Source organism: Nelumbo nucifera, chromosome 1 (assembly GCF_055504915.1).
Source record: "Nelumbo nucifera cultivar China Antique chromosome 1, China Antique-T2T, whole genome shotgun sequence".
Classification (NCBI taxonomy): domain Eukaryota; kingdom Viridiplantae; phylum Streptophyta; class Magnoliopsida; order Proteales; family Nelumbonaceae; genus Nelumbo; species Nelumbo nucifera.
This window is the reverse complement of record NC_142649.1, coordinates 198,852,013-198,866,013: the sequence shown is the minus strand read 5'-3', so window position 1 is coordinate 198,866,013 and position 14,001 is coordinate 198,852,013. Positions and strand designations below refer to the sequence as shown.

At 40.1% G+C, this 14,001-nt stretch overlaps 1 protein-coding gene across 2 annotated transcripts in view; it reads left to right on the top strand.

Moving 5' to 3' along the window:
• NOA1 (P-loop containing nucleoside triphosphate hydrolases superfamily protein) overlaps positions 1-14,001 on the top strand; it is a 52,075-nt gene that overhangs the window by 11,238 nt on the left and 26,836 nt on the right. Inside the window, exons 5-6 of one of the 2 annotated variants that reach the window (XM_010266025.3) lie at positions 391-472; positions 11,856-11,876. In XM_010266025.3, coding sequence (XP_010264327.1) covers positions 391-472; positions 11,856-11,876 — 103 coding nt within the window. The remainder of the gene's footprint in view (positions 1-390; positions 473-11,855; positions 11,877-14,001) is intronic. The other variant, XM_010266026.3, reaches the window with a different exon arrangement.

Here is a 14,001-nt window from a genome sequence, read left to right as displayed (position 1 = left end):
CCATTACTTTCTCCCAGAACCACCACCAAGAAACAGGACCAAAGCAGGAAGAAGAAACATGGTTTATTCACCACAGTTAACAAGTTAATCTGGATTAAAAACTGGCATGAATACCACAGGCATATGAGAAGTTTTCCTCCATTAAAAACTTCAATAAGTTATATCCTGTTATGACTTCTAAAATAATTTAAATAAAAATTATGAGAGATATCTTCAAAGTATGTTTTTCTTAGCATTCAACGGAAAACATGTCCGTATTGGGTTTAAATGTTTTGAGCACCAAGTATTTGTTGTCTTTATGTAGCTCTGTTCCTTTTACATGTTTATGTTATTTTCACAAGCATACAAACAATTAAAGCATTGCATCCTGAGATATGATATTCTTTACAGTGTTCTCAGCATCCATCTGACAAGCTCAAAGTCTTTGGTGGGAATTGCTGGTGTTGTGTCAGAGATTCAAAAGGAGAAAAAGGTTTATTATCATTTACCTTTCATATCACTCAAGACTTGTATGGAGTTGTTTGCCTTTACTGTTCCAATATATATTCTCAGCATAAAATGAAGGCTATTATTACAGGAAATTAAATGATATTTTGTTCATATAAAGTGCTCTTTTATGGTGGCAAAGTAATGTTTCTCTTTCTCTCTCTCTCTCTTCCCTTCCTTTAGTCTGATTCATATTATTCTAGGGAATAGGGGCAGCCCACCAAATGTTAGGTCTATATGCAGTCCACCTCTCTCAAGACCCCACATACCTGGGACCGGCATTGTGTGATGGCCTTTTCATTCATTCTGGAGAATTTTATTATCTAAAAATGGATAACTCACCTGAGAGAAGATAAAGAAGCCTTCACCCATACATGTCTCAAAACCTGCAAGCCCAGCCAAAACATTAAAACACCATACCAAGAGAAAAAGCTGAACACACCAACCAGAACCAACAATAAAATAAAGCCCCACGATCTAATACGACTAACGACTCTAAAATACATGATATACCACCAAACCACCTGACCTTCAACCTTATCAAAGCAAACAAACAAAAGAAGATCAAACCAACTAAACTTTGAACTTCCCTAAAGCCACCCAGCACTTTATTAAATTATTCAGCTTCTTCAGAGGTAAATGCAAGAGCCTCAAAGCTTCTCTTGAGACCTTATTTTGGCTTTCTTCACCTTTTTAATAGGCCTGATCCTGAACAAACCTCATTTCAACCTGGCGAAAACTTTAGAATCTTGAATAATATGATGGCGTTTATGCCTACTGAAGTGTCTGACCACATTAGGATAATAGGCCAAAGAAAAGTTGGCATACTAGGAGTTTGGATTGGAGAAGCTTCATTACCCTTGTTATTTTTTTTTGATCAATAACAAATTCACATTAAATTAAGGAGAAAAATAATTACAACACTGCAGAGAGAGGTAAAAAGACTTAACTCTCCCACAGAGAACAAAATAAAAAATTACAATACAGCCCAAAATATTTGATCCCTTCCCACCCCCTGCTTTGCCAAAGTGTCTACAAAGGCATTTGCTGTTCTCTACACCCACTGAAACTGGATTTCCAGCCCCCTAGTTAGCCATTTAATTTCCCTCCTCTCATTAGCAAATTTCCATAGCCCACTATTCTTCTGTAACTAGCTTAGAGTCACCTTCAACAACAAGCTTTTGTATATTCAGCTTCTTTGCCTTCCGTATACCCTCCAGTGAAGCATAAACCTCAGCTCTAAGAGAGTCCCAATCCCCAATGGGACCTGAATACATTGCAATCACCCTCCCATTCTCATCTCTGAAGATCCCTCTTACACTTGAAGGACCTGGATTGCTCTCGTTGCTCCCATTAAAATTTAACTTTATAAAACCAAGGTCTGGTGGTGACCATACAAGATACACAACAGAATGAGCAAGAGCAGAATTTGCCACCTCTACCCAGCTATTCAGCAAAATCTCCATAGAGACGTCATAACACAGGTCCGAAGATTTTAACCACTGCACCACCCTAACTATTATTACTTCAATAATACCATCTTTATTTCTTTCACTTTCAGAGAAAGTCCTGTAATTCCTTTCCTCCCATAAAGTCCAGCATATAGCAGCCCTCACACACCTCCACAAAATCCGTCCCCTTTTCTTAGGCCATCTAAGGAAAGGACTAAACAAGCTTTGAATATCCGACGGAGGAGTCCACCTGCAACCAAATAGAGAAAGAAATTAGTCCCAAAAATCAGAAGCAAAAGGGCAAGAAATTAATAAGTGGTAGGAGCTTTCACCATTAGACTTGCAAAGAATGCACCAATTAGGAGACAAGCACCAAAAAGGCCTTTTTCTTTGAAGTAAGTCACAGGTATTATGTCTTTCCAAAAAGGCTTCCAACAAAAAGCTCCAACCCTTGGAGGGATCGGCTCATCCCAAAACCTCCTTTGCTGGAAAATTTTTTTGTAGAGTTATTGGTTGAAGGCAAAAGGGACTTAAAAAAGGAAGCACAAGAGAAGGTTCTGGAGGGGGTAAGAGTCCAAGCTCTCTTATCCCCCTCAGAGGTATCCAACACCACCCGATTCAATAATTGGATCAGGTTCATGACAATCTCAATTTTTGAATCCCTTATTCCTCTCCTAAAACCTAGATCCCAATCAAAACCAAAGTTTGACTCAGATGGGACTAGAAAATTAGACACAACCTTACCTTTGTATCGGGAGAGGGAGAATAAAGACGGAAATTGGTCCTTTAAAGGTACATCATCCACCCAAATATGCTCCCAGAATAGAGGTCATACCTAATGTGTTGCAAAAAGGACGGAAGAATGGCATGTATAGATTTCTAAGGGGAGGCTAATAGACCTTACCACAGTTCGAGTGTCCCAGCCATCATCTTCCTGACCATGAATGCTCAAGATTACCTTAGTCCACAACTTATCCCTCTCTCCTCCAAACCTTTTTTTTGATCAATAACACTTTCATTAAATCATCAGTAGAAAATTTACAGGAGGAAGACAAACACACTTATCTTCCAAGAGCCACAAAGAGCCTCATAAAAGGAAAAAAAGAAGAAAAAGAGAAAAGAAGACACTAAAGTTACAGCTTAGCCCAAAACAGTGAATCCCTTTCTGCCCCTTGTTTAGCTAAACCGTCAGCTAGGGAATTAGCCGATCTTTTAACCCAACATGTCTTAACTTCCATCTCCCGCACTAGCCACATGAATTTCCTCCTCTCATTGTTGTACTTCCATAAACCATTTTGATCTTTAGTCAGCCACCTTATCACCGCCTCTGAATCCCCTTCAATTATGAGTTTCTTGATGTTCAACTCCTTAGCTTTCCGAACTCCTTCCATAACTGCAAAGATCTCAGCTCTAAGGGAGTCACCCACTCCAATTGGGCCTGAGAACATGGCAGAGATGACCCCATTTTCGTCCCTAAAAACACCTCCAATCCCTGATTGCCCCGGATTTCCCCTACTACATTAATTTCAAGAATCCACTAGGTGGGGGAGTCCAAGCCACATTCACTGACTTGGTCTGTGTACAATTTGCAATTTCACCCCACTTCCTCAACATGTCATCCACAGTGTAGTCTGTGAATAGTTCCAAATATTTCAGCCACTGTACCGCCCTAATATGTATGATAGCCCTCAGATCTGCTGCTCCTCTTTGGGTTTCTGAGAATATCCTGGAGTTTCTTTCCTCCCACAATGTCCAACATACTGCAGCCCTTAGTCATCTCCACATTATCCTTCCCCTTTTTATCCGCCACCTGAAAAAGGTAGGGGAGAAAAGGCCCTACAAGTCTGATGGGGGATTCCAACTGCATCCAAATAAGGAGGAAGCCCAATCCCAAATTGACCTCGCAAAGTGGCAAGACACCAGTAGGTGAAAACCAGTCTCCCCATCCGCTTTACATAGAACACACCACTGAGGTGACAAGCAAGTATTGGGTCTCTTCTTTTGGAGTAGATCACCAGTGTTGATTCTTTCCAGATAGGCTTCCCAACAAAAACTACCAACCCTAGGAGGTATTGCTCTGCACCAAACCTCACCAACGGGGAAAGGGGGGAAGGTAGGACTGATGGATTGACTTAAGACTTTGAAGAAAGAAGCACAAGAGAAGATGCCATTGGGGGTAGGTGTCCAAATTCTAGAATTCGCCCTAGTGGGGTCTAAGACAACGTTATCAAGAAGTGCAATAAGGCTCAAATTATTGTCGAGGTCTGAGTCCCTCAAATCCCTTCTTAGACCCAAGTTCCACCCAATCCCAGAAGTGGAAGAGGACAAGGTGATGAAAGACAAGATCAGCTCATTTTTCAAATCAGAAAGAGTATACAAAGAAGGAAATTGATCCTTTAAAGGGGAGCTCCCTACCCAGGTTTGTTCCCAAAATTTTATGGAGTTACCGGAATTCAAGTCATACCTGATATTAGGGGAGAAAACTGGTAGCAGGTCATGAATGACTTTCCAAGGAGAATTGCTTGTGGTCCTAGCTCTGATTCCAGCGTCCCATCCATTGTGCTCCAACCCATGTATACTTGCCACTATTCTAGCCCATAGCTTCTCCTTCTCTATAGGGAACCTCCACAACCACTTCCCCAACAGAGTCATATTCCTTCTCCAGATACTCCCAAGCCCCACGCCACCACAAGACTTACTCCTACATACTATCTCCCAGCTAACTCCGTGATCCCTCTTCTCCTCTCCTGGCTCCCACAGGAAATCTCTCATGAGCTTCTCTAATATGTTAGCAACCTACTGGGATTTTAAACACCGATAGGAAAAAGATGGGTAAGTTAGCAAGCGTGGCCTTAATTAGTGTAATTCTCCCACCGAGAGAGAGGTAGTTCTTTTTCCAGGATACTAGTCTTTTTTCAAACCTTTCCACCACCGGGTTCCAAAAGCTCTCTCTCATGGGATTATCACCTAATGGCAACCCTAAGTAGTTCAAAGGCCACCCCGAAACTTCACACCCCAACACTTCAACACTCTCCCTGAGCTCTCTCTCCTCCAAGTTCACCCCCACTATACAACTTTTACCAAGGTTAACCTTCAAGTTAGACATTTGCTCAAATAGTTGTATCACCAACTTCAAGTTCTTGATAAAGCTCACATTACCTTCTTCACAAAATAGAATCGTGTCATCAGCAAACTGTAAGTGAGTGAGGGGGGTTTCCACCCTCCCAACTCTCCAGCCTCTAATGAGCCCCCTAGAATCTTCTCTTTGAATCAGTTTCCCCAAAACCTCCGCAATTAGAATGAACAAGAAAGGAGACAGGGGGTCTCCTTGTCTTATACCCCTACTGGCTGGAAAGAAATCTACCACTGTCCCATTCACTAGCACTGAATAATGACAACTCCTGACACAACCCATGATCCACTTGCACCATCTAGCCTTAAACTCAAATTTAGTCAAAACTCTCATCAAGAAATCCCAGTCCACCATGTCATAAGCCTTTTCCAAGTCCAACTTGCAAACCACTCCCTTCTTCTTATCTCTCTTAAAGTTCTCCACACTCTCATTAGCAATTAAAATCTGATAAGTAATTTGTCTTCCACTCACAAAGGCTCCTTGATAGTGTGCAATGATATTGGGCAATACCTTCTTCATCCTCAAAGACAACACTTTTGCAATGATCTTATACAAGCTATTAACCAAGCTAATTGGCCTAAAATCCTTCGGGTGGGATGCATCTTTCTTTTTTGGAATTAAGGCTATAAATGTAGAGTTCACAGTTGGATTGACAATTTCTCTTCTGAAAAACTCCTCAAACACCCGCAAGAGATTATCTTTCAAGATATCCCAACAGTCCTGATAAAAAGCCATTGTGAACCCATCCGGCCCTAGAGCTTTTGTTCTATCCATAGAAAACACAACCTCCTTGATCTCTTCTAGAGTAAAGCTTCTTTCCAACCTTCTCCTGTTCTCCACCCCTACATCTAGCCAGTCCAAACCTTCTACCCACACCCTTCTACTCACAGGCCTTCTTAGAATAGATTTGAAGTGCTCCACACAGGCCTTGGCAATCTCCTCTTGTTGTACTAACTCGACTCCATCTATTACCAATTTGGAGAGAAAGTTCTTCCTTCTCCTACCATCTGCTAGAGAATGGAAATACCTAGTGTTTCTGTCTCCCTCTTGCAACCACTTACACTGAGATTTTTGCCTCCAACTAATTTCCTCCTTGTGCAGACAATCCTCTAGCTGTCTTCTCAAATCTCTCCTGAGATCATTGTCTTCCTCTCCAAATTCTCCCATTTCTTCTTTAGAGTCAAGGCTTTCAAACTCCATCAAGTTCCACTCCTTGATTCTTGCTTTCAAGATTTGTAGTTTCTTATGAAATCTCATCCCCTCCCATTCCACCAGTGGGTTACAGTCATGCCACCACTCCCTCACTTTATTAGTAAACCCTGGATGAAGTAACCACATATTTTCAAATCTAAAGGGGGTAGGACCTCCACACCTTCTTTCCTCCTTACATAATACTATGGGCCAGTGATCTGAGGTCACCCTTGGGAGAGCTCTAGAAGCCAAGGTTCCCTAATGTTCTTCCCAATCCAAAGAGAATAGGAATCTATCCAGTTTAGAGCAAATGGGTCTAGATTGGAGATTTGACCATGTAAATGTCTTATGGGCTAGGGGAATCTCTTTAAGCTCAAAGGCATCCACAAAACTGTTAAACTTCCTCATGCTTTTTGTCACCCTCTGGTTAACCTTATTGGATTCCTCCGAGAATCTGATCACATTGAAATCCCCACCCATGCACCCATCCCACAACCCTCTAACATCAGCCAATTCCTCCCACAACTCCTCCCTCTCTCTATAGTCATTCGGTCCGTAAACATTTGTGAGCACCCATGTATAGTCATCCTCTTGCTGCTTAAACTTCAGAGACACCGAGTACTTTCCGATCAACTCCTCCAGGCCTTTCACCACATCCTTCTTCCACATTGTTACAATCCCCCCGGAAGCATCCCACGAGGGAGTAGCCACCCAGCTAATTCCCCTGGCTTTCCATTCACTCCTTGCCCATTTATCATTAAACTCCATTCTCTTAGACTCTTGTAGCAGCACAATGTCTGGGTCACACCGTCTTATTACCTCTTTTATTGTCACCCTCTTCCTTGCACTCCCAATTCCCCTCACATTCCAACTAAGAATCTTCATTCCGCTTCTTTTTAAACCCCTTGTCACCTACCACTACTTTCCCCTTTCCTTCTGTCTCCCTTTACCCCGAGCCTCTTGTCTCTTTCTATATCTCTCTTCAATCTCTCTACTTCACTCAATCTCCTCTTCTTTATTCTGATCTTCTCCTTCCTCTTCTATAAGTTTTCTTTCAGCACATTCAAATCTTTCAACCTGCAACCTAGCTTCCCTACAAATTCTGCTATCATGTCTTCTCTCACTGAGTCCACCAGCCCTACCCTTCCTACAGAATCCCCTCCATCTCTATCCACCTGCCCTTTCTTCCTCTCCTCTGGTCCCACCTCTATTCTTTCTTCTCCATCCACCCTCCCTTTCCTATTACCTCCCTCCAACCCTGCTCTCTCCCCGTAGTCCTCTCCATTTCTACCCTCATTCCTTTTCCTCCTCTCCACTAACCCCTCCCCTCTTCCTACCTCCCCTTCCCTTCTCCAGATCAGCTCTCCTTCCACTTCCTTAAGCACTCTTTCAATAATTTCCCATACTTTTTCACTCCTAAACCTTCCTTCCGGCACCTTCCGGCACCTTCCCACCTTCCTTCCTTCCGGTCTCTCCCTCCTCGGAGAGCCCGTCTGTTGGCTCAGCTACATATTCATGGGCTACAGGACATGGAACGGGAACGAAATCTAGAACCAAAGACACTGGAGACACATTAGTAGCACAAACCGAAATCACTTGGTTACCTGGGATTGATGGACAAGCTAGAAAAGGACTGCTCCCTGCCTCCCTCTCTTGTTCCAGAGGTTGGTAAATATTTATCTCCCTGAGTTGGTCGGGAAGTACTTCAGTCCTTTGGTCACCCTGGTGATCTTTCCACTCTACCCCTGGTTCACCCCTTGATGGTGTGTTCCTGCTCTGCTTCCGGTTCTCCCGGTCTGCCCCTTCTGATACTCCTTGCACACTCTACAGAGCTTCATTTTTCTTTCGAAAGTTACCTAATCCTAGACCCCCATCAGCCTTACTTGTGGAGGCTATTTCCCAATTCACCTTGTGATCCTTCCTCTCCTCCCCTAGTTCCCACAAGAAGTTCCTCACCAACTTTTCCAAGACCCTACTTATCTTTACTGGGATCCTAAAGACTAATAAGTAATACACTGGCAAACTAGCCAATGTAGACTTAATCAATGTGATCCTACCACCCAAAGATAAGTAATTTTTTTTCCAAGAGGCTAAATTCTTTTTCCAAGGCTTCAACCCTCTCCATTATAGCTCTCTTTGTATTGATCCTCACCACACAGCTCTTATGAAAATTCACCTTCATATTAGACATTTTCTCAAACACTTGAACCACCAACTTCATATTTCTGGCCCACCTCACATCCTCCCCCTTCAGAACAAAATCGTATCATTAGCAAACTGCAAGTGAGTGATAGGAATACTATCTTTTCCAACCCTCACCCCCCCTCACAAGGCTCCTCGCATTTGCTCTCTCTATTAATTTCCCCAAAACTTCTGCAATCAAGGTAAAAAGGAAAGGAGATAGAGGGTCACCTAATTCCCCTAATAGCCAGGAAGTGGTCCACTACAGTTCCATACACCAAGATGGAATAGTGACATGTCTCAATATACCCCAAGATCCATTTGCACCATCTCTCCCCAAATCCAAAACAATCCAACACTTACATAAAAAAAAAGACCAATCTATCATGCCATAGGCCTTCTCCAAGTCCAACTTACAATCCCTTTCTTCTTTTCCTCCTCAGATCCTCCACATACTTATTGGCAATTAAAGTTTGATCCACAATTTGTTTACTTCCCACAAAAGCCCCTTGATTCTATGATATTAACCCTGTTAGCACCTCTCTAATTCTTTTAGACAGGACCTTAGCAATAATTTTATATAGTCTATTAATCAAACTGATGGGTCTAAAGTCTTTGGGGTGACTTGCTTCAACTTTCTTTGGAACCAAAGCAATAAAAGTTGAGTTCAGCCCTGGATTTATCACCCCCCTCTGGAAGAATTCATTGAAGATTTTAAGGATATCCAACTTTAGTACCTCCCAGCAGTCTTGGTAAAAGGCCATAGTAAATCCATCCGGTCCTGGTGCTTTGGATCTATCTATAGAAAAAATTGCTTCCCTTATTTTCTCCAGCTCAGAACTTCTTTCAATCCACTTCTTAGCCTCCTCAGACAATTTTGGCCAATCCAAGTCTTCTATCCAGATTCTCTGATTTAAGGGCCTTTGATTATAGACTTAAAATGCTCCACAAAGGCCCTAGCAATCTCACCCTGCTGAGTAAGAGACACCCCATCATTCTCCAACTTGGAAACCTTGTTATCCAAAGATAACATTTATATATCTGAAGGGATATCTGCACTATCATTTTCTTTGTTTGATAACAAAGAAATTTTACTTCCAAAATGAAAAAAAAAGATGCAAGAGACAGAGGGAACCTCAACAAGGAAGATCAGGGCAAAATCCATGAGGTAAAGAAAAAGATAATTGTAGATAATTAGAACTCATATAAATATTTTTATTACACAATGACTCCCTATCAGAAGGATGATCGAGAAATCTTTGTCATTTTCTTACTGACTATTCTACACTTTGGTGATGATTTATTTGTTTTCTATACAATTCTAATAGTTTCTTTGGTTAGGTTCATTAATTTTTTTTTGATAGGTAAAAATAAAATTCATTAAAAGGAAAAAGAAAACGAATACAAGCACCAATTGGGTGTTAAGATAACACCCCAACAACAGAACAACAAAGCAGATCAATGATTACAGAGCAGAAAACAATAGAAGGCCCCGGCGAGCTTAATCTTCCACTTCAAAAGCATCGTCGTGCCCATCATCAGCCTCATTCCACGCCTCTCCACCTTCACCTACAATGGGCTTCTTGAGGTTCTCTTCTCTCTTGCTTCTTTCAAAAGCTTCAAAGCCCTTCTAGAAAACTCCTCTCCTCACAAAAAAATAGGCCTAAATTCTGTCCAACCCTAACATCCCTGCCTTCCAAACTCTCAATATCCACCTTTCCTCCTTTCTCCTTCACCCTGCTAGATGCAGGGTCAATTAGAATTTTCTTATGATCCCGATCAATGTCAGCCTCCTTTTTTTTCCGACTGCAACCTGGTCACCACGCCATCCACACGAACTGAACATGGTTACAGATCCTCCCCCTCTATAGGCAACCTTTTGGGGCAAATGTAAATGTATGACCAAGGAAGGTGCTGTGTTAAACCTGGAGCTCCCTAGTTTGTCTGATTTAGTGGGTCAACTTTTGATGGTTATGAATGTTCCATGTTTTATCTAATCCTCTTCATCACCCAAGTCTAATCCTAATTATTTCTTCCAGCCACATGATTCTTGCTTACTAAGACATCAATTCAGGATTCAAGATGAAAAAGAAATTGCAGTGGTTTGTGCCTTCTTCCAACCTGATGCTACCTCCTATTTGCAGTTATAGGACTTGCACTGACATGCAAATTGCAAAACCATTGGTTTCTCCATGAACAAAAGCTCTTTTTAATTTCTTAGTGATGTGAGATATAATATACTACTAGGAACTGAGATTTTTTTTGATGGATATACTGGGAACTGAGATTGGGAATATGGAATTGCATTAGATGTTTTACCTTTTCTTTCACACATGTTTGTAGTGAAAGGAGCATGGAAAGGCAACCTAGTAGTGCGATTCTCCTGCGTATAATTGGATAGCTACTATAAGCCAAAAATACTAATTTATGTCTTCAATCCAATTTAAGTTCTCTCTGTTGTGGAAGTTTGATTAATATTTGCAGCTTTTTTTGTGTAAACTTTCTTGCAATTAATATCTATTCAAGTTTGCAAGAGAGTTAAGATCTTCATTGCTGCATGATTCAAACTGTAGGCTGTTGTTTCATAGCCAAAGTGCTATCACTGAAGTGATGAATGGTTAGGCTCCCATGTCAAAGATAAAATTGGAAAGTTTAAGCACTTAAACTAGTGATTTACTAATGAAAAAGATAGATCTCTTTGGATCTTGATTGTGATTTGTCTGTTTTTGACACTACAACTATTTTCATGGAGTTAGTTATAGGAGTAATTTCTCCTAACTTTTAAAAGTCACCACTGTAATTTGTTTTTTTTTTTTATGTAAGAAAAAAGAAAAAAGTAATTTATATGCCTAAGGAAGAGTAGTTTTACTATTGCATTGGGCTAGCCATTCTTCAAACTTGTGGGGCAAAGAGAGAGTTTGAGAATGCTGTTTAGTTGGTATAATGGACTTCCAGGTGCCCAGGTCTTTATGAGCCTCATAACTTCTACTGGGTTCTTAGCCTTGCATTATGCCCTGCCTAAATATGTGGCCAACACCATATAATTACATGGGGTTTTGTTGTTGTTGTTGATCGATTACCAATTTATTAACTGAAACATTATTCACCGAACAGACATGATTGCTTCGCTTATTTTGATGAAATCTACCAATAACTTTGACCAATCAACCCCCCCCTTTCAAAAGTGAATTTTGATGTTTTGATAAATATCAGCTATTTAGGTTACCACTTTTATGATCCTGGTTGATTGGTTACAAGTTTTTTAGACATCTTGAGGATAGGATCCTAAAGTTTCATGTTACATCATTCAGCTTTGGTTATTATGTTGTGAAACAGTTTGTCTTTGTACATGCATTTCATTGAACTTGTATTGTACTCAAAGAAGGCTATTGACAGTAAGGATTTTTGTGCAGGGCCGGGACGTGTACATTCTGGTAGTACAAGCATCTGAACTACAAAGTTTATAGTTGATGTGCAAAGTAGTTTTTCCCTTAAATTCTGGTTCCTCATAGTTACATGTTTTAATTGAAATTTCTTTGGATTTCTATTTACCTAAGGATTAGATGGCTGCTTATATTTTATAGTTGGCTTTAGGGAAATTTATTTATTTATGTGAACTGGTTTTGTTAAGGATTGGAAGTCTTTAAGTTCTCAGTACACCAACAACAGCAAATTCCATTGCTCTAAGGACAACAGCTTAGTTTAATTGTTGAATGAGGCATCAAGGTCTACTCAAAGAACAATAATGCAATCTGGGAAGTGATTTTTTTTTTTTTTTTCTGTTCCAGTTCAATTATTGGGTGGTCATTATGTCTGACCTTTTATGGATGAAAAAAATTCACCAAAAGTGCTTCTAGATGGTAATAAAGAGTGAGACTCCATTCTTTATCAATATACATGCTTAGAAATGCAAAATCCCTGCAATGTGGTTGAGTTTTGGAAATTAAGTTTAACACTGTACATTGCATAGGGATCAGTTTATAATGAATCTGGCATCTTTCTCCATTCATCAAAAAAAAAAAAAATCTGGCATCTTTCTCTTAGAAGTCAAATGCTTCTTTTTCTTTGTTTAGTTCATGCACATTATGTTAATTGGAAACTGTTAATTTTATTGATTATGGAAAAAGAACAAATTACATACAATAAGGGTTAAGCACCCTGTAGGTGTAGGTTATCATATGCTACCTAGCTTCTTGCTTAGTGCTTACAATCGTTCAATATACAACTGTCCCAAAGATAGATAGGCCATGTTCACCCCTTGTTTGGCCATTGCATCAGCCAATGAGCCAAACTACTTGCAGACCTTCAGCTACAATGCTTGACTAACTACAACCACCCAAGATTCCCCCTCAGCCAATATACTTATAAGGTTGAGAGATCTTCCCAACCTTAGTCCCTGATTGCTGACAATTCAACTCTTGTAGAATTCCAAAGCCTATGGGCCCTGAGTAAATTAAATAATGATTCTTGATTTGTTTTACTGGATTTTGAGCATTGATTATTTTGTCTTCATGCTTCATGTTTTTTTCTCTAATTTCTAATTTTGTGTATTTATTTATTTTGGTCATAAGCATAGCTTGATTGATTTTTTTGCTTATAGTTGATCAAAAAAAAAAAAAAAAAAACCGAGACCTTCATTTTAAGCTTTTATTTGAAAGAACCAATTATTTTGCTAAAGATGAGGTTAATCATACAACCATCCTTCCCCTCTCTCATAATTGTGGATGTCTCTGCACATGTTTAGGTCCATTGGATGCTCCATTCTAAGCGTAACAAAGCAAGACCGCATACATGTGGGAGAGCGTAGATGTAAAATTAGTGGAATCCGTGGACTAAATCAGATTCCAAAGTGTTTGTGTGACCAAAGAATATCAACCAGGATATAAGGAAAATTTTATAAGATACTATAAGGCCAACAGCGTTGCACGGAGCAGAGTTTTTGGCAGTCAAGAAGCAAGATTTTCAAAAAGTGTGGCAAAGGTATTGAACTTTGAGATGGATGAGTGGCAAAACTAGAAAGAATAGGACTAGACTTGAGTGTGTTCGTAACATTGTTTTCAAGGCGACAGACACCTAAGCAAAAAGGTGTACATGTGGTCTGGGTAGTTAGAACCATCCCAGCTTTTTCAACTAGTTAGAACCTAGAAATTTGCACTCATTTCAGGAGTTGGAGTGAGTCCCTTTGCCATTTGTCATGGTTGCAGGTCCATTTGACTAAGTTAGAACTCAAGTGTTTGTTAACCATCCCATCTTTTTCAAGTAGTTAGAACCTAGAATTTAGAATTCATTTCAGAAGTTGGAATAAGTTCTTGGTCATGGATGCAAGTCCATTTGACCAGTATTATGCTTGAAAATGTTCAAGAAACATGTAATGTTGACAATTTTTCTGTAGCTTTTGAGTATCTCTAATATTTTGAAATACCTCTAATTTTCTTTTCAAGTGAAGGAATGGCAGAAATACCTCTTATTTTCTTTTCTGTAGCTTAATGCATTCCTTCAAAGTTAATTAAGCCACTCATAGTCCAGATGACTTAATCTTTTCCACGTGCCTCTAATTAT